Raw genomic sequence first — 24,759 nt, 5'->3', positions numbered from 1 at the left:
CTAACCTAAAGATCCGGAGTAAGGGGGGGTTAACTCTAATTAGAATGAAAACCTGCGCGCAACTAAAAACGAATTATATTTACAAACGCATAATAAATTTAAGAAACAATGTCATGGCATAGTAACTCACCAAGATATATAGTCAACAGTTTAAAATGTCGACAAAAATTACTGTCTGCCATGATATTCAAAAGTATTTATACATACTGCAAAAAATACTGAGGATTTACTTCACACTAAATTCTATTGATTTGCACAAAATATGATGTTTTCAAATAAGAAACATGCATGAAAAAGTTCAGTTTTCTCGTTCTGGTAACTTCAGAGGAGGAGGTGGAAATGAATTTACAGATAATACTAGAGGATGATCCACGTGCAAGGGTCAAATCATGGTCAGTATTACGGACCATACAATATTTGTAGAGTTCCTACTGATGGCTATACTAACTACACACGCGCGCGCAAAGACATATCCAGATCAATATTACTGTTCAAAATACAGCGAAATAAAACGTACACATTTCATTTGCATCATTAGCATTCTTTTCACATCGTGTGCAAATTTGACTTCAATTACTGCAGAAACGGCTGTCCAATGGCCCCAAGTGGCTTGTCCGTCACGGCTGTCGTGGCGTTTCCAGGCTGTTGTGTTTACGCGAGACGTATGTTAGTATTTACCTGTGATCGTTTAGTCATCTTTCACAATCTGGCGTGCCTCTGTCAAGTGACATACGTAAAACTAACTTCTTGAAACCCCGAGATACACTACTGAAATTGACAAAACTGAGAATAGAGCAGTCATCAATTTGTGTACCCAAACAGAAGCAATCACTAAAGATTGTTAATGATCGGTATGTACCTATATGTATAATAGAATGGATGTTTCTTTAACTATGTACCAATATGTTTAATTGAATGAATACTTCTATAACTATGTACCAATATGTATAACAGAATGAATGCTTCTATAACTATGTACCAATATGTTTAATTGAATGAATACTTCTATAACTATGTACCAATATGTATAACAGAATGAATGCTTCTATAACTATGTACCAATATGTATAACAGTACCCACCCGACCCGGGTACCCGAGTAGCAGGATGAATGAATCTATAACTATGTACTTATGTGTTTTCCGGAAATTAATACATCTATAACTATGTACTTATGCGTTTTCCGGAAATTAATGCTTCTATAACTATATACCTATGTATATAGCAGAATGGATGCATCTATAACTATGTACTAATGTGTATAGCAGAATGGATGCATCTATAACTACGTACTAATGTGTATAGAAGAATGGATGCATCTATAACTATGTACTAATGTGTATAGCAGAATGAATGCATCTATAACTTTGTACTTATGTATATAACAGAATGGATGCATCTATAACTATGTACTAATGTGTATAGCAGAATGGATGCATCTATAACTATGTACTAATGTGTATAGCAGAATGAATGCATCTATAACTTTGTACTTATGTATATAGCAGAATGAATGCATCTATAACTTTGTACTTATGTATATAGGAGAATGGATGCATCTATAACTATGTACTAATGTGTATAGCAGAATGGATGCATCTATAACTTTGTACTTATGTATATAGCAGAATGGATGCATCTATAACTATGTACTAATGTGTATAGCAGAATGGATGCATCTATAACTTTGTACTTATGTATATAGCAGAATGGATGCATCTATAACTATGTACTAATGTGTATAGCAGAATGAATGCATCTATAACTGTGTACATATGTAAATAGCAGAATGAATGCATCTATAACTTTGTACATATGTAAATAGCAGAATGAATGCATCTGTGACTATGTACTAATGTGTAAAGCAGAATGAGTGAGTGAGTGAGTGAGTTGGGTTTTACACCGCTTTTAACAGTATTCCAATTTTCTCGCGGCTTGTCGGCTTAATGTGGGAGGAAAGCTCGAAGTTATGCAGGTCTCAGACGTTTACCAGTTTGGTGAAACCCACAAGCACGGGTATGGTGTTAACAAACCTAGAAACATAATCTGCACAGCGAATCGCGGCGCCTTAGACGACTGGGCCACCCGTGTCCCCTATATAGCAGAATGAATGCATCAACTATGTACTAATATGTATAACAGAACGAGTGCATCTATAACTATCTTCTAATGTGTATAGCAAAAGGAGTTCTCATTTGTTGTACTAAAGTGTTCTAAACTATGTCAGGTATGAGTTTAAGTGATAATCACGGCGACCATTGGAATTTATTTCAGAACTATTATAAAGGCGGGAAATCGATATAGAACTAACTAGACTCTTTGATTCATCCATATACTAGTATCCACTTCAATGACATGATTTTTCTTTTAATTCTCGTCCGCTTCTTCAAAACGTTCGCCAATCCAAACTTCTCCCTATTAATTGACTGGATGTTTGAACGGTCGCATGATTGTTTAATATCATCCCCCACTCAGGGAGTCTATCTAAGGATATATGCTCCCTGGATTAAATAACGCATGGATGAATGAGCAAATATCGAATTTATCTGGCATGTTTAACATGTTTTCGGAGAACATACTATATAAGATTAGAATGTAAAGGAATCTATGAGAAGGGACTTCAACAGAGGACATCAGGATAACCCATTCCCACAAACGCCACCGAACACAGGTCACGGAACACGTACGCATTCGCGTGATGTAGGCGTACGTTTAATCTATGTTCTCCCTCAGAGCAGAGTAGGCAAGGAGAAAATCCCGACCTACTTCAATGAAGATAAAACCAACAGTTAAGCTGTAATGTATTTATCGTAACTGCTAAGATGAGTCATGTAGGTCACCTAACACCGGCACTTGTGTATTTACTGCACCTGCTCAGATGTGTCATGAAAATAGAGCACAGACCACTGTCTGCCTGTGTATTGAGAGAACCTGCTCAGAAGTGTCATGTATAGATCACAGACCACTGTCTGCCTGTGTATTTAGTGTACCTGCTCAGATGTGTCATGAAAATAGAGCATAGACCACTGTCTGCCTGTGTATTGAGAGAACCTGCTCAGAAGTGTCATGTATAGATCACAGACCACTGTCTGCCTGTGTATTTAGAGTACCTGGTCAGAAATGTCATGTATAGATCACAGACCACTGTCTGCCTGTGTATTTAGAGTACCTGGTCAGAAATGTCATGTATAGATCACAGACCACTGTCTGCCTGTGTATTTAGTGTTCCTGCTCAGATGTGTCATGAAAATAGAGCATAGACCACTGTCTGCCTGTGTATTGAGAGAACCTGCTCAGAAATGTCATGTATAGATCACAGACCACTGTCTGCCTGTGTATTTAGTGCAGCTGCTCAGAAGTGCCATGTAGATCACAGACCACTGTCTCCCCGTGTATTTAGTGCAGCTGCTCAGAGGTGTCATGTATAGATCACAGACCACTCTCTGCCCGTGTATTTAGTGTATCTGCTCACAGGTGTCATGTATAGATCACAGACCACTGTCAGCCTGTGTATTTGGTGTACCTTATCAGATGTGTCATGTATAGATTACAGACCACTGTCTGCCTGTGTATTTAGTGCAGCTGCTCAGATGTGTCATGTAGATCACAGACCACTGTCTGCCTGTGTATTAAGTGTACCTTATTAGATGTGTCATGTATAGATCACAGACCACTGTCTGCCTGTGTATTTAGTGCACCTGTTCAGATGTGTCATGTATATAGATCACAGACCACTGTCTGCCTGTGCATTTAGTGCACCTGCTAAGATGTCATGTATAGATCACAGACCACTGTCTGCCTGTGTATTTAGTGCACCTGTTCAGATGTGTCATGTATATATCAGACCACTGTCTGCCCGTGTGTTTTGTGCACCTGCTCAGATGTGTCATGGATATATCACAGATCACTGTCTGCCCGTGTGTTTTGTGCACCTGCTCAGATGTGCCATGTAGATCACAGACCACTGTCTGCCTGTGTATTTAGTGCACCTGCTCAGATGTGCCATGTATATATCACAGATCACTGTCTGCCCGTGTGTTTTGTGCACCTGCTCAGATGTTCCATGTAGATCACAGACCACTGTCTGCCTGTGTATTTAGTGCACCTGCTCAGATGTGCCATGTATATATCACAGATCACTGTCTGCCCGTGTGTTTTGTGCACCTGCTCAGATGTGTCATGGATATATCACAGATCACTGTCTGCCCGTGTTTCGTGCACCTGCTCAGATGTGCCATGTAGATCACAGACCACTGTCTGCCTGTGTATTTAGTGCACCTGCTCAGATGTGCCATGTATATATCACAGATCACTGTCTGCCCGTGTGTTTTGTGTATCTGCTCAGATGTGCCATGTATATATCACAGATCACTGTCTGCCCGTGTGTTTTGTGTATCTGCTCAGATGTGCCATGGATATATCACAGATCACTGTCTGCCCGTGTGTTTTGTGTATCTGCTCAGATGTGTCATGGATATATCACAGATCACTGTCTGCCCGTGTGTTTTGTGTATCTGCTCAGATGTGCCATGTATATATCACAGATCACTGTCTGCCCGTGTGTTTTGTGCACCTGCTCAGATGTGCCATGTAGATCACAGACCACTGTCTGCCTGTGTATTTAGTGCACCTGCTCAGATGTGCCATGTATATATCACAGATCACTGTCTGCCCGTGTGTTTTGTGTATCTGCTCAGATGTGCCATGAATATATCACAGATCACTGTCTGCCCGTGTGTTTTGTGTATCTGCTCAGATGTGTCATGGATATATCACAGATCACTGTCTGCCCGTGTGTTTTGTGTATCTGCTCAGATGTGCCATGTATATATCACAGATCACTGTCTGCCCGTGTGTTTTGTGTATCTGCTCAGATGTGCCATGTATATATCACAGATCACTTTCTGCCCGTGTGTTTTGTGTATCTGCTCAGATCACAGACCACTGGCTGTCCGTGCAGTTGGTCGGACTACAAAGCAACCGAGTCGCACGCATACATATTTTTAAAAACGTCTTAAATTGCTAGTTTTGCTCACTTTCAATATTGCAGTGAAATAGAGAAAGATGCGAATTCATTGTTGAATACAACACAAAGACACAAATCTTCACCGGATGACAGAATGTTATCCAGCAAAGAGAGCATTTGTATTTATTTTCAACTGTCCCTGCTTGTGAGATCGTCCTCTATGTCACGCCAATCAATTATACCTCATCTCATTACTAAACCTGTCCCAACTAGGACTCGCACAAACCTTGTACAAATACCTTAGAGATACTTACGGGTAAACATAATTCAAATGAAATAAACAACAACAACAACAACATAAAATAGAAATAATACGTATGTACAGTTTATTCATGATTCGGGGCCATTGTATAACACCATATATACAAACATTGGAATTGGAAAATGAATGCCATATCGTTGTTCTTAAGTACAATGTACCTTGGAATATGTCACTCATTTCACAACACCCATTAAACCCTTCAACAAGAAAGGGTTGGTCCTTTGTTAGCATTTTCTACCGTATGGTCAACAGGTCTGTTTATCAAACATAACTCAAGCTTATTACGAATTATGTGGATTCATTGACAAGAATTATATATGAAGTAAGGATACCTGTAGGATAGATCGTCAATACACCATATCACGAATGACTCCTTTTTGTCTATAGTATGCTATGGTATGTGACGTGTAAAGTTGATGTTTTGGAAATGGCTGTGCTCTTTAAAATATACACCACAAGAGAGCCACTGAAGAAATACCATTTTTTACTTTGCATCTCTAAATAAGGTAGAGCAACTTAAACTTTGATGTTGCACTTGCAGAAACTCATATCAACCCTAGTTTTGGAAACCCTCAAAACAAACAAACAAAAGATGCTACTACTGTGACAGGAGGTCATAGCCAACACAGTTTGTAAATTAAAGTCATGTTGGTAGTGCCCATGACATCGTAGCTAAAAGTAATAGATACGGTCACAAAAAGACGTCTAAAGTAACACAATCGCAAATTAAACTATCAGGAAAAAGGACTAAAATGAAATAATAAGAGTTTTCAATCAACATAAAGACGAGAAACGACTGGTCGGTTCATTAGCCGCCTTTCAGATGGAACATCTGTAACAACCAATAAACAAGATATAAACATATAACTTCTCAGTGTTAAAATATTTTCGCTAAAATGTATATTTAATTAGTTAACATTGGCTCTAACTAAACGAGTGTTGATAACGCAGAAATCATATTTTCCATAAACATAGGAAGCGACGATATAACAAATGGAATATTTAGTGAAGCACTGGAAGCTGTCAATGACACTTATTCATAACACAACACTGTATAATTAAAGTCTTCTCAATTTTGATTCCCGTTATTTATCCTCCCAGCTATATGCTGTCACTTGTACTGGACTCTGAGGGCGATGTGTTTCACCACACCACGTGTGTCTATGGTACAGCTGTCCAGCTGTACGTGTGTGGCGGAACCGGACAACAATCACTCCGTGTGCATATTATCCAGCCTCCCTACCTGGACAACAGATGCCCCTCAAATGTGTAGGAACGCCTTAAACAACACACCCTGACTACACTCAAGTTACCAATTAATGAAAAAAGTGGTATTATATGTAAAGCATGGAATAATATTTTCAGAATTCATTACCACAATCATATAACATTGCACATCACCTCATTTAGGTCTAAATTATTCGAATTAAAAATAGAATGGTGCCAAAGCACTGCAGCACCGTGTGCATGTAGTCACCAGCTCCAATGTTAACAAAGACAAACACTTAACAAAAACTGCTGTCAGCGTTGTTTTTAAAATATTTTCTGTATAAATACTGAGGACAAAGTATTTATAAATATGAAACAAGTATCTAAATTGCCACACTGTTTCCAAATGAATATACTATTTTAGAACATTGTTCCAATGCACAACTGTTACATTTACTTCAACTCTGAGTCTTATACGCCTTCGAAGGAAAATTTTCTAATGTCATACCATTTTTTTCAGTTGTATCATACCATAAACACGATGAAACAGCAATGCTTTGGACTAAATATGAAGTCATCACAAGAAGAAACATATGCCAAAGTTCTGCCTCCTCAAACTGCAAGTTTCAGAAATGTTGACTAGGCTATGGAGCGCTGATGTTATATCTTTAAAGAGCCAAAAATGAATTTAGAAGAATTTAGGAGCATTACGTTACACTTTGAACAAAAAACAGCTGAAAAATGGCTATCACTAGCTACATGTATTTCAATTGTGTTGCTGTGATTAAAAATCGGATTCAAAGCTTGAACAAATTCAGGTGTCACCATTCGTGGGAAAAACATTTGAAGTTTCAGGTTCATTCGGTGCAGCAGATGCCTTGAACAAACTTTCTTTTGGAGTAACTGTGAAATTGTAATTTTCTTAAATGAAAGATAGCTGCCTTGCTGCCATATTGAAATTTCAATGTTGATGCCTTGATAAAAAAATATTCACACAAAATTTCAAAAATGTAAAAAGAATAATGGTAGACGAAGGCCAGGTGAGCTAATAATGCTGATTATGAATGTAAAAAATCGGTAAATACGGACTTGGCATACAATAATCTGCCTGTATTAGCACGCGGGCGCTAACAACATACACGTGCATGTTATGCTGCAGAGGAACGGTGGGATGAATCCGCCTGCCACGTCCGGGGATCTCACTGTGATATAAAAATCGACCAGTGTCCAAAAGAAACGTTTATATGTTCACATGCACACACCTCCAGTACAGGAGATTTAAGTGTTGATTCAAAGGAGGTTCTGTCATAATGATATGGTTATGATGAAAATGCGATATAAAAAAAATAACATTTGTTAAGCATACCTACATTACGTTGAGTCTGGATATAGTCCCATTCAGTTGCAACGGAATGAATGAATATATGCATGAATATGTGTGTGTGTATGTGTGTGTGTGTGTGTGTGTGTGTGTGTGTGTGTGTGTGTGTGTAAATTGTATATATAAGGCTTCATGGGAATGTCGAACATACATACATAAATATCGCTCTGGGAAATACTCGAATGACACGCTCATTTCAGAACACATTTGCCAAGATCGAACTGCTTTAAGTCAGAGGCAGTCATGAAAGGCCACATGTCTGAGAACGAATCTGGAATCAATGCAACATGTGTGTTGGGTCCCTTCGAACGGCTGGGACCGACCAGAACGCAGTCAGTTAAATATACGTTTACGCAACGTACGCTGGGTGCAATGGACCACTACTGAATAAACACCAGTCATGTAGTCTCTGGGTCACACGTCTCTTGATTCCTAGCATGGAAACATCATCACGCACTATGGCGGCGTTCTACCCAGTTCTTTACACTGGGACAGGCATGTGTGAATACACAACAGTGATCAGTTATGATGTAGATACACATACATTATCACAAAGCTCACACTTGACTCCCATAGTCATCTCCTCTTTCCCTAGGCCGACTCCGGCGACCCCGTGAAGGAGGGTTCGGATCGTAAGACACTGTACGTTCATCCCCACTGTCTCGACTGCTTGTTGAAGAATTACTGCTCTCTCGGGTTCGTCGAGATATGTCGCTGATATTGTAATGTCTATTGCGTCCGTCTTTATCGAATGACGTACTTTGAGTTGAACTCTGACTATGAGGTGATCTTGACCTGGATCGTCTTCGACTTCCACCATGTTCTCCATTTGACCTTGATCTTTGGCGACCAGAATCTCTATGACCTCTATTGCCCGACCTTGACCTTCGACGACTTCCTTCTCGTGTAAGTCCGCCTTTCTTGTCCTCATTAGAATTTCGTCTTTTGTTCGACTTGCTTCGGGCACTCCCACGCCTTCCATTACGTGATAAAGTTCCAGATGCATTTCCGTTTTCCTGATGCTTTGAAAATCTTCTTTTTTGTGGAGTATCACTACTTTCAAAAGAACCATTAACATAGCCTCCACTAGTGTCTTCACTTCCGGTACTGTCACGACTTCTGTCATGGCCGCCATCCTCAGACGGCACAAATGCTTTATTGGAATAACCTCCACCCCTGACCTTCACCTTCGGATCTGGGTTCATGTTCACAAATACGTGTCCATCACCGGAAGATAGACTACTGTTATGACTGTCGTTGCTACTGGACTCTCGACTGTCATAGCTGCCGGAATACGGCTTCTTGTAGTTGTCCTTGTGGTTGTGGTCTTTGCGAGATTGGTACATCACTTTGGACGAGCCTACAACAAAGAATACACATGAAGAATATCGTTATCAGCTTGGTCACTAAATGTGATGATGCCTGTAATCGAGTACAGCTGTGTACAGTGTTTAATGGGGGACACAGTCAACATAACCATTTCAACGAACACGTGAGAGTGCATGGTGTCTAAGGCGTTGTTTTTTCAGCGATATTCCAACTATATCACGGCGGGCTATAAATGACACAAAAACGGAAATAATAGTTCTTAACATGACACTGCTTTTTAGTTCCATCCTTCTTCCACGCTGCTTCTGTTGCAGCACTAAACCCGTCCTTTGCACACTGCTTGACAACTCCATTCTTTTGCACACTGCTTCGTAACCCCACCCTTTTCCACGCTGCTTCTGTATTAACGCTTTTCTTCTTGATGCCTTTCTTAGAAACAAACACAACGAATATCAAAATTAATCTTTATTCATCGTTGAACACACAAGATATGCTTCTTAAAATCATGACACGAAATGGTGATGTCATCGGCTCATGTGTTGAAGATTGCGGTATTAAGATGAAATAGGGGCTGATCAAATGATGGTGACGTCATGTACAATGGTGGACTACATGTGGTCACACGTAATCTCGTCTGGGACGTGACATCTCGTATCTCTCCCGTCGGTGTCGGCGGTCATCAGCAGGAACTAAAAGACAACAAGAACAAAACATCATCAACAAGTTAATACTTCCGTTTACAGTGACAATACTTCCTGCTCTGTTAAACACTGAACAGGAGTCAGTAGAAACTTAAGTTAATACCCTCAATTCTCACACAACAATCGCGCTAGGCAGGCGATAGATGGAGTTACATCATTGTTGAATGGACACTGTACATTCTCCGATATATTGAGTCTAGCAATTTACAATAAGCTTAGCAGGCTGTAGCAGTGAGGTTTCATGTCACAGGGGCTGTTAGGGTACCAGGCAGGGGTGGAAGGGCAACAGGTGCAGTGTATGATAGTACACAACACAATTCATGAAATAATAGTCCATATCTTATTAGCAGTGTCGATGTTGCTGTGTGGAGCCAAAGTCTGTGTGTTGACAGTAGCTCACGGGATGGCATACGATTTTGTTTACAACAGACATTTAGTTCAAATATTTTCAATTAACCAAACAACATTGACCATGCAACAACAAATTTATTTACGTGCTTTTTCGGCATCGGAAACAGATCAAAACTTACCAGAGAAGTTGGGTGGACGTATTTCCTCCTTACTGTCCCAGACGCGGCCGGTAAGTCATCCGATCATGTGTACATAATTAGCATTGATACGTATGGGGAAATGAATCGACATCAAAATTAAATATAGTACATTAAAAGCGCCAGATGGCAAATTATTTAGAAAGGTGAAAGATCAAGGGACGTAAATTACTGGTCGAAGCATGTGACATGAACCTCGCACTAAACTGTATTTCTTGCAGTCGTGTCTGATAAAACTATTGTTTGAGCAGTATTTAAGTTATATCCTGTTTCTGATGACAGTTTCAACATATCCAGACGATAGACAAGGGAAGCTTTGTATCTCGGGGACCGGGAATCTTCATAACTGTGTTGGGTATACGTTGTGATCACAGAGTGCTATGACACACAAGTACACACAGGTCAGGTTGTGGGATAGGCACATGGCTGTTTACGAAGTATAGAATGTATTCAAGCATTCACAAGCAATAGTCGTTATGTAGAACACTCGGAAGTCAAAGGCACGCTCCCAACATTCTTCTACTCTCTTGTTGTATATACAATCACATATGCTACATATCACATAAAAGTTTGCTTCCCTGTACTGTTTCTTGAAAGATGATTCATACAGATTTCAAATAGATTTCAAATAGACCTCATTTCATAACAGTGAGTGAGTTAGTGAGTATGGTCTTACGTCCCTTTTAGCAATATTCCAGCAATATTACGGCAGTAGAAATGTGCTTCACACACTGTGCCCATGTGTGGAATTTACCCCAGGCCTTCAGCGTGACAAGCGAACGCCTTAACCACTAGGCTACACCACCGCCCCTCATTTTATAACAAAAAACTTAATGTTCTAATTCCCATGATATGAACAAATCGAATTCACATGATGGCCCTACACACATTCAATAGTTTCTTCTCTCGGGAGTTTTGTGGTCTCTTGGAATCGGAATCTTATCAATTTTAAAGTTTTTTCCCCCCGACATGAAAAGAGAGGTATTTATTTCATTTTGCTGTCCTAAAAGGAATCTGAATCCCATTGTGTTGCCACATATCATATCAAAGGTTTTTTTATTCTGTACCTTCTGCTTTCTAAGATGCAATCTCATTAAAATCAGATATAAGTTCCCGCTGCCGCTAAACAAAGATCTGAGGACATCCCATTACGGGCCACGTCAGAACGACCTTTCATCCGACAAATCAAAGCGGATGGAGAGAATTGTACTGTGTAATAGACTATTTGTTAATCTAGATTCTTCCCTTCAACAGGAGAAGAATTAGTTCATTGACAACAGGGACATGTCATAAGTTCACTTGGACCTTGAAACTATTGGTAATATTGGTAATATGTCCCATCATACCAACTACAATCGTTATTTATACCCGACTAAGTTATAAACGCTGCTGGTAGCGCTAGGATTTTGTGTGAAATGAAACCATCATCATCGGGTCATTAAACGCCAAAATCATTGAGTGATGTTTCAATATTCTGGACCACCCAAAACATAGTAATATATAAAGTTGCCCACAGCAGTTAATCATAGGCACCACTGCACACCTCTATTTTAAAGCATATATAACATAAAAACGTACAACAAAAGCATATACATGTAACTAAACCATTAAGCAAGTTAAGTGTTATGTTCTAAGGAAATTTTACACAGTTATACCAATCGCAACTTATTCCGCATGTTAAGTTCATCCTCAGTTTCCAAAATGTTGTATGGGTGCTCGAGTAACACACCAGCCTATTTACCTGTGGAGTAGACGTTGTTCTCTGGGGGACGCTTCTGTGCTTCTGCCTCCAGGTTTTTCTTGCGTTGCTTCACAACACAGTATATGCTGATAGCAATCACAGCAACCAGCAGCAGCCCGCCAGCAATACTCAGTCCGACAATGGCGCCAACTGACAACGGGGAACTGTTGAATTCCGACATGTCGCGTTCGAAGTCGATGTCGGGACCTAGGACATAGTAAACATGATCAGAGAACGTTGTAGTTGTCTTGCGCAAGAGCAATATTTCCAAAATCTGTGTATGGATAGAACAAATAAATAAAGTATAAAGTTCGATAGTCAGACTTTTGCTTACGAGTTCTTAGAGAGGGGAACTCCCTTGACTGAAAGTCTTGTGTAAACGAGCGTCAATCTATTTAAATGTTCAGGAAGTCCTGGTCGGTTTAACGTAGAAGAAACAAGAAGTTCGAAGTTTTGTGTATATAAGAATCAAGCTTTACACTGCAACAGAATGGCATGAGTCATGGGAAACAAAACAATCTCTAAATATGAGAAACATACATGGGTCATATTCATAGTCCATTACAATTTCCCGTGTGTTCAACACAGGTGTGTGTAACACTTCTGTCTTCTCCAGAGCAAATGACTACTAGTTCTACAGTATACTGGCGTACCGCACAGGCTTAGCAAGACGTGATATGCCTGGAGGGGATTTGTATTTTCAAGCTCACAGAAATACCAACACTTCAAAGAAAGCCCTCTCCTTCTGAAGAATGTTGAGAAGTGGTTGAAAAAACTTCTTCATGTCACATTCAGAAATTCATGTTAAATCCTGAACTAATCGAAGTATTTTGTATACGTCCAAACTTTAAACACTTGGTAAGCCAGAACAAACTGTCAAATACAACTTGCCACGTTTAAGAGTGTGTTCATGCAGTGTCTGTACTCGACAACGAAGCTTAATGGCTCGCCCATTGTCTACAACGCCCTATTTCGCAATGCAGAGTTGCTTCCCTTAAACGTGCCAGAATCCAATAACCGTACGTTCGAACGCCAATGTTTACCCTGATTTTTAGATTTTATGTGTCAGCACCGTACCGTGTTCGTGGGTTTCGTCTGAGAATTGCATCACTTCGTGCTTTCCTTCCACCCCGTGATATAACTTTACAAATGCTCAAAGTGACATTCAATTCATTCAGTTCCTCGCACTCTAGACTCGTCGTGTATTTCCACCCACATATACCATATTCACACACAATTCCTTTACTTGTTAACACGGTGTTCGTGATTACTAGGTACCTTCGTCAGTTGTCAAGACGATGGTGTAGCGGAAGTTGAGGGATGATGGGGACTGTTTCACAAGCTGTATCCTCAATACCTCGCTGCGGGAGTTGAATTTCACAGGGGCCGTCTCACACTTAAGAGTCCGCTGAAACAGAGCGGCGGGATTGTGTGGATGCCATGGAGACAAGTCACAAATGTACTATATACTTCCATTATATAACATCTAGTGCAATACTGTAACTAGTCATACTGAAAATCCAATACTGAGAGAGAACAAATGTACCCGGTTGAGGCAGATTAAACAAATCAAGTCCAGTTTGTCACATAAAGTGATTCAGGGACGAGAATATATTTGGAAAAAGAAACATGAATTTTAAATAAGTTTGTAAAGTTGTAAATATAAAGTAAAACATGTAAGTTGAAACAGAAACGCTATTAACTGTCCACAAGTGCTTTCTGGAATATTATTCCTTGATAAACTGGCATCTGGAATAAAGGCAAAAGCATGGAATGAAAATTGTACGCATTTCACCAACAACTGCGCATGCATCGACGGAGCATGTTAATCAGCAAAGCATTTCATTCACAGCGTCCTGGAAGCCTTTTCTCTGTTAAATAGTCTATGTTAATAGACTCTGCACTATATCCAAGCAGGTGGTGCACGGAGCTATACGCCATTCAGTGGCGTCAGACAAGACAGTGGCGATGACCTTGACCAAAACCCGAAACACAAAATAGCAACAAACATATATATATATATATATATATAAATATATATAAGTAGAGACGGACGGAGACGTGAGGACGGTAACAGCTACATGGTCACGTAATGATCAGAATGCCAGTCCTGGACTCATTGGTGTTCGGCTTGTGACATAACTACCTGGTACTTGAAAATCACACATTTCACCTAACTGCAAAAGGGCGGTATTTTTTGTTGACCACATAAAAAATATTTTGTGTGTATACATGATCGATTTCACTTCACCAGATGATATATTAATATTAACCAAGCGTAGGACGTTCCGTTGTGACATGCGCAGTTGTATTTGAATCCTCACATTTCCTCCCCCTCTACTTACAGTGGGTGTAGTCATGTGGGTGCCGCCGTCGTAGATATACACGAGCGTTCCGCAATCAAAGATGGTGACGTCCATGACGTAGATACGAAGACGGCGATTGGGTGCTGTCCGGACCTCAATAACGCAGCTGTCACGCGTTGCTGACCCCCCCGGGATCTGTGGGGGGCTGGCATACACCTGCAAGATGTCGGTGTCGTCGATGGTGTATGGGCCTATACGGTCACAATCTCCGCTTTCCATGTTGGCTGCAACCAAAACGTGACACTGGGTTTAACAAAGGGAATTCCGTGTCTGGGCAATGGCATCATTGTCAGGACTGACCCGTTCTCCAGACAGCATGCTGTGTAACACACTGCAACAAAATTGTGCCATACATGATAAACAAATGAAAACTGACTGTGAAACAAATTCGGTCTGCTACGTCTGAATCGCACCCATATTTTCATCCGCCGCGTTATTAAATGTCTTCTGTACACCTATACGGTGTTTGTGTTTGTTGTGTAAAATACAGCGCCTTTGCTCTCTGGGGGGGTTTGTTGCATGGATGACACCTGTGGTCATGTTTCCTGCATTGTTGTCACTCCTACCATTCCAATTTCCGTGCAACTTTTAACACTTGATGTTCTTACGTCAATGATGTGATGGACTAGTACATACTATACGGAGTCTCGCTGACCTAGGCGGTATCGTGTGATGGACCAGTACATACTATACGGAGTCTCGCTGACCAAGGCGGTATCGTGTGATGGACTAGTACATACTATGCAGAGTCTCGCTGACCAAGGCGGTATCGTGTGATGGACTAGTACATACTATGCGGAGTCTCGCTGACCAAGGCGGTATCGTGTGATGGACTAGTACATACTATACGGAATCTGGCTGACCAAGGCGGTATCGTGTGATGGACTAGTACATACTACGCGGAGTCTCGCTGACTAAGGCGGTATCGTGTGATGGACTAGTACATACTATGCGGAGTCTCGCTGACCAAGGCGGTATCGTGTGATGGACCAGTACATACTATGCGGAGTCTCGCTGACCAAGGCGGTATCGTGTGATGGACCAGTACATATTATGCAGAGTCTCGCTGACCAAGGAGATATCGTGTAACTCATCCCTACATAGCCGTAGTTAAAGCTACCCGGAGGACTGTTCCTGTCATTGATCCAAGTCACATGGGCCCACATTCACAAAGCGACCAATGCACGGAAACTATAGAAATACCAACTCAGGCTCACAATGAGTGAAGTGCTTCGCCTGCTTAGAGCATGTTGGGCCCGGGGTCAAGGCATACGATCCGTCTAGGTATCTATAAAAATATCCGTCCCAGTCACACTATAACAGGCAACGCTACAGAGAAAGAGAAAGTTTAACTAAGAAACAGAGGAGAAACGTGGGGAAATAAGACTTTTAGGGAAGGGGTTGTACCGTGGACCGAAGGAACACAAACATGTTGTAGATTTAAAGTATTCTCGTGTAGGCCTTCGCGAGATAACGTGGTATGGGTCCGGTGAGAATGACTCACGCGTCCGTCCTACTTCCCCCTGTTATCAGCTCTACTTGTATCCAGGTGGCGGCGGCGGCACTGTGGAGGGCACGGGGACCGGGGTACATCCAGAATAGTCACCATTGTACTATATGTGTCTTGTTATACTGGCTTAATGAGTTGGTAGTTGTGGGATTTGATGGGGTTTTAACATGTTGGACGAAACACGACCGCGCCTTCATCTGCTCCTATCCTCAGTTAAGCGTGTGAGTTTACAACCGAACGATACTGTCTGCAGTGTTCTCTACTTCTTTAAAGAAGAGGGTCCCATCATTATTTTCCCGAGAACACATTCTTTTCCACGTCAAAAATAAATACCATGTACGCAAAACAATCTTCTCATGTCAAAGGAAATTCCTTGAAGAAAAGTCGTTATTCTCTTTATAATACAGAAGGGAGCTGAGGCATATTGTCTTCAAATTAGTATTCCCAATCGTTTAAATGCAGACCTTCCTTGTGAGACGCGGACCACCAGGCAACGTGGGGATACCCGATCGGTTATACCTACGACATGTCCGCCAGGAGTAAGATTACCATGACATCGTGATGTTGTAAATGACACTGAAGTCTAAATTACACATGCACCATATGAGGCTGTGAGAGATTCATACCATAAGTTACAAATCCCAACAAGAAAACTTTTGATATGATGCACCAGCACGACGGCAAACTACTTATTCGCCAAATTCTGTTCACAATAAATAGTTTCCCCAAAACATTTCATCAACACAGACATGTTTAAAACAATATGAACAATACTGGTTTTAAACTCATTTCCTGTTTTACAAGTTTTTGACTACTATTCGATTACCTCCCTGAATTTGATAAACAATGTCTTTCCACAGTAAATGAGAGCAGTAGCATATTCAGGCCGAAACAAGATCAAGCATGCCACCTGTTATAATATGGCACGTAGGCACTGTCTCATTATTGCAGCAAACTTCCTGACAAATGGCATGCATTGCAGGGTCTCATAAGAATATCACTGTACAACCTGCTAACAACATATCGGGACTTTTAAAGAACTAGTAGACCACATATGACATGTTATAAACACTTGTTTAAAAAGATAGAAATGCATGTACTTTTGATTTAATTACAAAACGGCCTTATTTCAATTACCAATACGCCACATAGGCCTTTCCCCAAACTATTACAAATAGAACTAAAGCCATCATTCCTTATGTTATATCAACAGAAAAAAATAGAAGAAAAGCATAATACTCGTTCGATCCGAATTCATTCACTAGTTCCACTTTTATGTTTCACTTTTGTTTTGCTTAATGTTACCTCCAATACATTTATTCGCTGAGACCTGGTTGTCATCGCGCACTACTCACAACTGGACCACACCCTACCTCATTCATCTGTACACGTGATCACTTGGTTATCTGTCTACAAAATATGTGACACAAACAAGAGCAAACAAGACAGCTTTGTGCTAATGCTAAGATAAAACACGCAACTTATTTTGATATAACGTAATACTGTACTGTTGCAATATGCAATCGCTATATTCAGTATATGTGATGGGAGGTGCTCATTGTAAGGGGGCCATTGTGTGTGTGGGGGTGGGGGTTGGGGTTGGGGTGGGTGGGGGGGGGGGGGGGGGGGGGGTGCAATACCTCTCTCGTATGTACATTCAAGCATAGCTATTTTGTAAACTACATGAGAAATAGCCTTCAGAAATAGCTGTTATCGGCTGACCCGTTCATGTCCATAACTTATTTATTTATCTTTCTCAAGAGCTTATGACACACACCCCTCCTGAAGTCCTGAAGTCACACTCGACCGCTGGGTATATCTCGGCAGTGTTCCCATATCAGGTATATCTCGGCAGTGTTAACGTCTCGGGTATGTCTCGGCAGTGTTCACGCCAGGTATGTCTCGGGTATATCTCAGCAGTGTTTACGTCCAGGTATGTCTCGGCAGTGTTCACGTCCCAGGTATATCTCGGCAGTGTTCACGTCTCGGGTATGTCTCGGCAGTGTTCATATCTGGGGTATATCTCGACAGTGTTCACATCTCGGGTATATCTCAGCAGTGTTTACGTCCAGGTATATTTCGGCAGTGTTCACATCTCGGGTATATCTCAGCAGTGTTTACGTCCAGGTATATTTCGGCAGTGTTCACATCTCGGGTATATCTCGGCAGTGTTCACGTCCCAGGTATATCTCGGCAGTATTCACGCCAGGTATGTCTCGGGTATATCTCAGCAGTGTTTACGTCCAGGTATGTCTCGGCAGTGTTCACGTCCCAGGAATATCTCGGCAGTGTTCACGTCTCGGGTATGTCTCGGCAGTGTTCACATCTCGGGTATATCTCGACAGTGTTCACGTCCAGGTATATCTCGGCAGTGTTCACGCCAGGTATTTCTCGGCAGTGTTCACATCTCGGGTATATCTCAGCAGTGTTTATGTCCAGGTATATTTCGGCAGTGTTCACATCTCGGGTATATCTCGACAGTGTTCACGTCCAGGTATATCTCGGCAGTGTTCACGCCAGGTATTTCTCGGCAGTGTTCACATCTCGGGTATATCTCAGCATTGTTTACGTCCAGGTATATTTCGGCAGTGTTCACATCTCGGGTATATCTCAGCAGTGTTTATGTCCAGGTATATATCGGTAGTGTTCACATCTCGGGTATATCTCGGCAGTGTTCACGTCCCAGGTATATCTCGGCAGTATTCACGCCAGGTATGTCTCGGGTATATCTCAGCAGTGTTTACGTCCAGGTATGTCTCGGCAGTGTTCACGTCCCAGGTATATCTCGGCAGTGTTCACGTCTCGGGTATGTCTCGGCAGTGTTCACATCTCGGGTATATCTCGACAGTGTTCACGTCCAGGTATATCTCGGCAGTGTTCACGCCAGGTATTTCTCGGCAGTGTTCACATCTCGGGTATATCTCAGCAGTGTTTACGTCCAGGTATATTTCGGCAGTGTTCACATCTCGGGTATATCTCAGCAGTGTTTATGTCCAGGTATATTTCGGCAGTGTTCACATCTCGGGTATATCTCGGCAGTGTTCACGTCCCAGGTATATCTCGGCAGTGTTCACGCCAGGTATATCTCGGCAGTGTTCACATCTCGGGTATATTTCGGCAGTGTCCACATCTCGGGTATATCTCGGCAGTGTCCACATCTCGGGTATATCTCGGCAGTGTTCACATCTCGGGTATATTTCGGCAGTGTTCACATCTCGGGTATATCTCAGCAGTGTTCACTTCTAAGGTATGTCTCGGCAGTGTTCACATTTCGGGTATATATCTCAGCAGTGTTTACGTCCAGGTATATCTCGGCAGTGTTCACATCTCGGGTATATCTCGACAGTGTTCACGTCCCAGGTATATCTCGGCAGTGTTCACATCTCGGGTATAGCTCGGCAGTGTTCACGTCTCGGGTATATCTCGGCAGTGTTCACGTCTCGGGTATGTCTCGGCAGTGTTCACATCTCGGGTATATCTCGACAGTGTTCACGTCCCAGGTATATCTCGGCAGTGTTCACGTCTCGGGTATATCTCGGCAGTGTTCACGTCTCGGGTATATCTCGGCAGTGTTCACGTCTCGGGTATATCTCGACAGTGTTCACATCTCGGGTATATCTCGGCAGTGTTCACATCTCGGGTATATCCCGGCAGGATTCGAGTCCCAGGTGTATCTCGGCAGTGTTCACATCTCGGGTATATCTCGACAGTGTTCACGTCCCAGGTATATCTCGGCAGTGTTCACGTCTCGGGTATGTCTCGGCAGTGTTCACATCTCGGGTATATCTCGACAGTGTTCACGTCCCAGGTATATCTCGGCAGTGTTCACATCTCGGGTATATCTCGGCAGTGTTCACATCTCGGGTATATCTCGGCAGAATTCGAGTCCCAGGTGTATCTCGGTAGTGTTCACATCTCGGGTATATCTCGGCAGTGTTCACATCTCGGGTATATCTCAGCAGTGTTCACGTTTCAGGTACATCTCGGCAGTGTTCACATCTCGGGTATATCTCGGCAGTGTTCACGACCAAGGTATATCTCAACAGTGTTCACATCCTAGTTATATCTCGGCAGAGTTCACATCTCGGGTATATTTCGGCAGTGTTCACATCTCGGGTATATCTCGGCAGGGTTCGGCAAGGGTGGAAACTGGACTTTTATAGTCAGTTAGTTCCTTTCCCTCGGGAAGATGGCCACCATCGCGACAGTCAGATGTAGCTCCTGACTTTGGGGATGACACCATGGCGACAGTCAGATGTAGCTTTCGAATGGCTGGGTGACACAAATAGTGATATAAGTATGCAGTAACAGCAAATGCCCCAGTGAGATGTGCAATGACATGACTCAGTTGGTAATGATACGCCAGTCGTAATGAAGAGCGTGCTGTAGAGATGTCTACAAAACTGCCTCATGTTCATGGCAATTAAGAAATCTACCAGTTGCGGTTGATTAACTGCCATTCATGTGCGGATCATTTATTAGCCATACACATTCCCTGAAAACGCGACCTGTGTTTCCCGACCTGTGGCCGACAGTATCGTATTTACTGCCTGTTGCATCTGTTTATATCCGGGGTTCAACCACAGGTTTAGGTCAGACTAACCGAGCAGCCGACGACAGTAAACACCTTGTTTTTTTCTGCGGAAATAACGTTTGCGAGTTTCAAACGATGATTATTAATGTTTATTAATGAAACTAGCGGTGTCTTAATTATGTTATTATGAAATGTAAACACGATGCTGTCCATAAAGTGACATTGCATGTTACTGATTCCGTGGTTTAAATTACTATAGCGCGTTCACAGTACTCTAAAATTTCAGTACTGACATTTCCCTGCTTCTTGGCCTACTCTATTGGCGGGTATCCTGGTAAATTTACTATACCAACTATTACCTGTTGCAGGTCTCAGATTCCATGTTGCTGGCGAAGGGAACGTTGTCAGCATACCCCAACAACCATACCATAGCAGCCTATCAATAATCTCGCTTAAGCCTGGCAAATCAGTGATGGACAGCATGAACAACGCTTCACGCCGATGGGGTACGTACGTCGACATACTCATGTAGGAAGTCACACGACAAGCAATAAAGGGAGCATGGTGTTAGTGATGTGATTGGAACCATTTTGGGCAGGACATTCGCACACGGTCCAAACGTGCTACTGATCCCATAAAGATCCCAGGTAGAATAGGTCTTCAGCAACGCATGCTTGCCGTAAAAAGCGACTTTGCTTGTCGTAAGAGGCGACTAACGGGGTCGGGTGGTCAGGCTCGCTGACTTGGTTGATACATGTCATGGTATCCCAATTTCGATAATCGATGCTCATGATGTTAATCACTGGATTGTCTTGTCCAGACTCGATTATTTACAGACCACCGTCATCTAGCTGAAATATTGCTGAGTGCGGCGTTAAACAACAAACAAAATTTGAAAAAAATACTGAAGAATAGGAAACACTACCCATATAGATGAAAGTGGGAGTAATGTACATCTCTATGGCAGTGTGCAGGGAAGCTGTGTCATGGCGGCCCCTGTCCAACTTTGGGTAATTTATTCCGGTTAGGTTAGCCGGTTCTTTGGCTGTGTTGCACAATGCAGCTCGGGTTTTAATGACTGACTGCAGCACCTGGTCACGCTTGATGATCACAGCCCACAATAGTCATGTGGCTATTGGACAATACTGTGAGACAAGTTTCACTGTATGGCGATAATCTTTATAATGCTTTCAAGATATAAACAAAACAGGTGTATGACACAAACTTATTACCATTACACATATTTGTTGCTATCATTCAAAAATAAATAACTCGGGACAATGATGTTTTTGGGCCACTTCGTGTCACAGTGTTACGTGGGGTGGGATAGGGTGGAATACAGAAACTGTATAATCATACTCACATGTCGCATATAAACACGACCAGCACATCCATTAGCCACTTGCACCGGAATGTGTAACCAGGAACAGATTCAAAGGTAAACTTGGGGTCATGACCAAAACATGGAATAAATGAATGAGGGAGACTAAAACCACCGCACCTGTCGTAATTACCCCTGGCGGTAACACCCATTGGGGTCCTGCTGAATGCCCTCTAATGAAGGCCGAGGGGTGCTAATCAGCGTATAACTGCCCCTTTACTTCCTAAAGTTACCCCCTCCTCGTGTACTGGCCGTATGCAGACCTGAACAACGTCAATCTGTTAGCTATTAACATTACCAAGGTATCTCACTCACGATTTACTCATAGAAAACAGAAAAAATGCCCGTCCCCGAGGGTATATTTATCACAAGTTAGTCATAAATTATTGTATGTCACTTGTACCAAACTAGGATGTTGTCAGGGTGCGTTGGGTAGGTAGATATCAATATATCAGTCTCTGTTAGATCATGAAGTATTTGCATTATTGTGACCTAGTGACCGAATAAATGCCACTAAAGATTATCAACAGTTGTACATTTGTAGGGCCTATCACTGTCATTGTGCTATGCTGACTGTTGGCGGAATGTTATTTGGATTACTCAAGGTACGATCATGCATATGGTATGTAAATATATATCATTGACAGATAGATGCCCCAAGATAGATGTGAATATATTTCGCTGCAAAAAACTGTTTTTTTAATTTAACAATGCAGAAAACATTTGTTATATTGTTGAATATTTTTATCTGTATATATCATTTAGTTTAGTATCGTCTCTCATAACTTTATATGGGTGGTACTGTATTATTATTTTTATGTATAAACTCATATTAGATGGATGTTTTCTTAATGATGGTGAAACGAAAACAAATTATCTGTCCGTCTGTCCGCCCCTTGATGAAAATATGGTAATAAAGCCAGCAGTACATTTCCATTCCTGGGCAAATGTTCACCCTTACAACTGGATGCACATGCGTGTACTGTGGAAAAACACGAAATAAAGTTTACATAGAACAAAACCTAACTATCAAATACAGCTTGTATACATCGTTCCAGTCTCAGGGTGGAATATTATCATGATTATTATAGTCTTTGATCAGTTTGATAAGTGTCAGTTATACTTGAAGATGTGTTGTGAAGACGTTATGTTGCGCTGACGGGGATACCGGGCGAACTGGGCGATAATTGTCTGTACGTGTTAAGCGATGTACGATATGTGCATGTGGTACATGCGCGCAGGTACGGTGTCACGTCTTACCTATCTGTGTCCAGGAAACAGACTGCCCCCTGGGTGCTATCAGCAGGACAGCGGGTAAAATCCACAGCCACAGTTTCTGCTTGTCAGCCATCACGGTTCTCAGGCAGACGACCTCGGCAAGAATGTGACCCTGGTCGCCCGGCTTCACATGAGTGAGCGCAGCTAGTCAAAAGGGCCTATTCTGCGGGTACACTTATCCTGGATGCTGTTCACACCTGGGTTTCTCGCCTGCAGGTTTGTCGTTGTGCTACTGTTTGTCGAGCTGCAATCCCAAGCAAGATACATAAATAACCACGAAGGTACCACTGCAGTCACATTTCAAACAAACTAAACCACCAACAAATCACGCATTGTTTATACATAAAGTTTCCACTTCTGAAACATAATGTAAAAAAACCCAGCTGAGCATGCTTAAGGCGACAGGTAAATAAAACTGAAACAAGGTTTCAAGTTAAATTTATACCCCACCCCTCCCCCCACCAGTCCCCCTTCACCGAACCCGTTATCGTCATACACAGCGAGTGAAAAGCTGACCTGGATTTCCTTCACAGGTAAAGGACCAGCGTCTGGGCTTCAACCAATTAAGATAAGTACAACAAACAAGCTAATCAACACTATTGTATAATGAATGAGGACACACTTACCTCAGCAAGGTAATCGTGATGATCTCTCAGAACTGCTGGACGTCACAAAACAAACAGGACACACAAAGTAAGCCTTCTCATCATCCGGTTGTGGTCGCGCCCGTCACTACTTGGACGCAGTTACTGCACCACCTGGTGGACAGGTATGTACGCAGGAGAGAAGGGCGACAACTCTTATGTTTTCATTGAGCACAAAGCCAGTTAACAGTAGAGTTAACTGTTCTATAACGGCCCCATAGATGTGCTTGCATTTACGTTTCGTGTCTACGCTTACCAAGTTTAAAATCCCTGGTTGTGAACTGAACTTGACTAAATACATACTTAGTTCTATTAGCACAGTTCTGCCTTTCTGCAAATATTCAACAACACGACAGAATCACGAAACTGCAATTAATCACCGTCATCATCTGATATTATTCAAATGCGGATTCAGCATTTTTAAAAAGGGAGGGGTCCAAATTATCAAAATTCTCTGTTTACTCTTGACATAAAATTGCAATAGACCTAGTACATCCTTGTTTCAGTTCAGTCCAATTAATGAGTACCTTTGTGGTTTCTCCAGCGTTTGATGCAAGGGAACATCATTGTCAGGACATTCCACCTGTCACGAAGACAGAGTTGACTTATGGACCGCAACTTCTTTCAATGCTGTAAGTCAACCCCCTCTTCAATAAAATCCATGTCTTCCCTGACTTCATTGATGCCACAGCTTCTAAACTGCCACTTAAAGATGTCCCTACACATGTATGTAAGACAATGTGACTATCGCCAACAACGCACGCCTCAACGTGTACTGTACAGATGCCCCGAATACCGACTAATACAGCCCTCGGCGAGTAAGCACATACATGATTCGCCTACATACATC

At 41.9% G+C, this 24,759-nt stretch overlaps 1 protein-coding gene across 2 annotated transcripts; it reads right to left on the bottom strand.

Annotated features, from left to right (window-relative positions):
• Positions 1–5,323: 5,323 nt before the first annotated feature.
• On the bottom strand, positions 5,324–24,042 carry LOC124146415 (hornerin-like). 2 transcript variants are annotated; one of them, XM_046516691.2, is made up of 6 exons: positions 23,892–24,042; positions 23,248–23,509; positions 14,542–14,786; positions 13,475–13,604; positions 12,197–12,403; positions 5,324–9,237 (listed from the first exon to the last, which is right to left on the bottom strand). In XM_046516691.2, the coding sequence occupies exons 2-6, from the start codon at positions 23,336–23,338 to the stop codon at positions 8,435–8,437; spliced, it is 1,476 nt and encodes a 491-aa protein (XP_046372647.1). In that variant the 5' UTR covers positions 23,339–23,509; positions 23,892–24,042; the 3' UTR covers positions 5,324–8,434. The 2 variants fall into 2 exon arrangements, with proteins under 2 accessions (XP_046372647.1, XP_046372648.1); XM_046516692.1 differs by lacking the exon at positions 5,324–9,237 and adding an exon at positions 9,657–9,895.
• Positions 24,043–24,759: the final 717 nt, after the last annotated feature.

This window comes from Haliotis rufescens, unplaced genomic scaffold (genome assembly GCF_023055435.1).
Source record: "Haliotis rufescens isolate VD_foot unplaced genomic scaffold, xgHalRufe1.0.p SCAF_22, whole genome shotgun sequence".
Taxonomy (NCBI): domain Eukaryota; kingdom Metazoa; phylum Mollusca; class Gastropoda; order Lepetellida; family Haliotidae; genus Haliotis; species Haliotis rufescens.
The sequence above is the reverse complement of the archived record's forward strand: the minus strand, read 5'-3'. Positions and strand labels throughout refer to the sequence as shown.

What these genes read in the sequence shown, in the direction of transcription:
- LOC124146415 (XM_046516691.2), bottom strand. Translation starts at nt 23,338, where the DNA reads ATGGCTGACAAGCAGAAACTGTGGCTGTGGATTTTACCCGCTGTCCTG. An exon ending in TGTTTCCTGGACACAGATAG is followed by an intron (nt 14,787 to 23,247) that starts GTAAGACGTGAC and finishes TTTTGGTTGCAG; the next exon opens with CCAACATGGAAAGCGGAGAT. An exon ending in GAACAACGTCTACTCCACAG is followed by an intron (nt 9,238 to 12,196) that starts GTAAATAGGCTG and finishes TCTTTGTTGTAG; the next exon opens with GCTCGTCCAAAGTGATGTAC.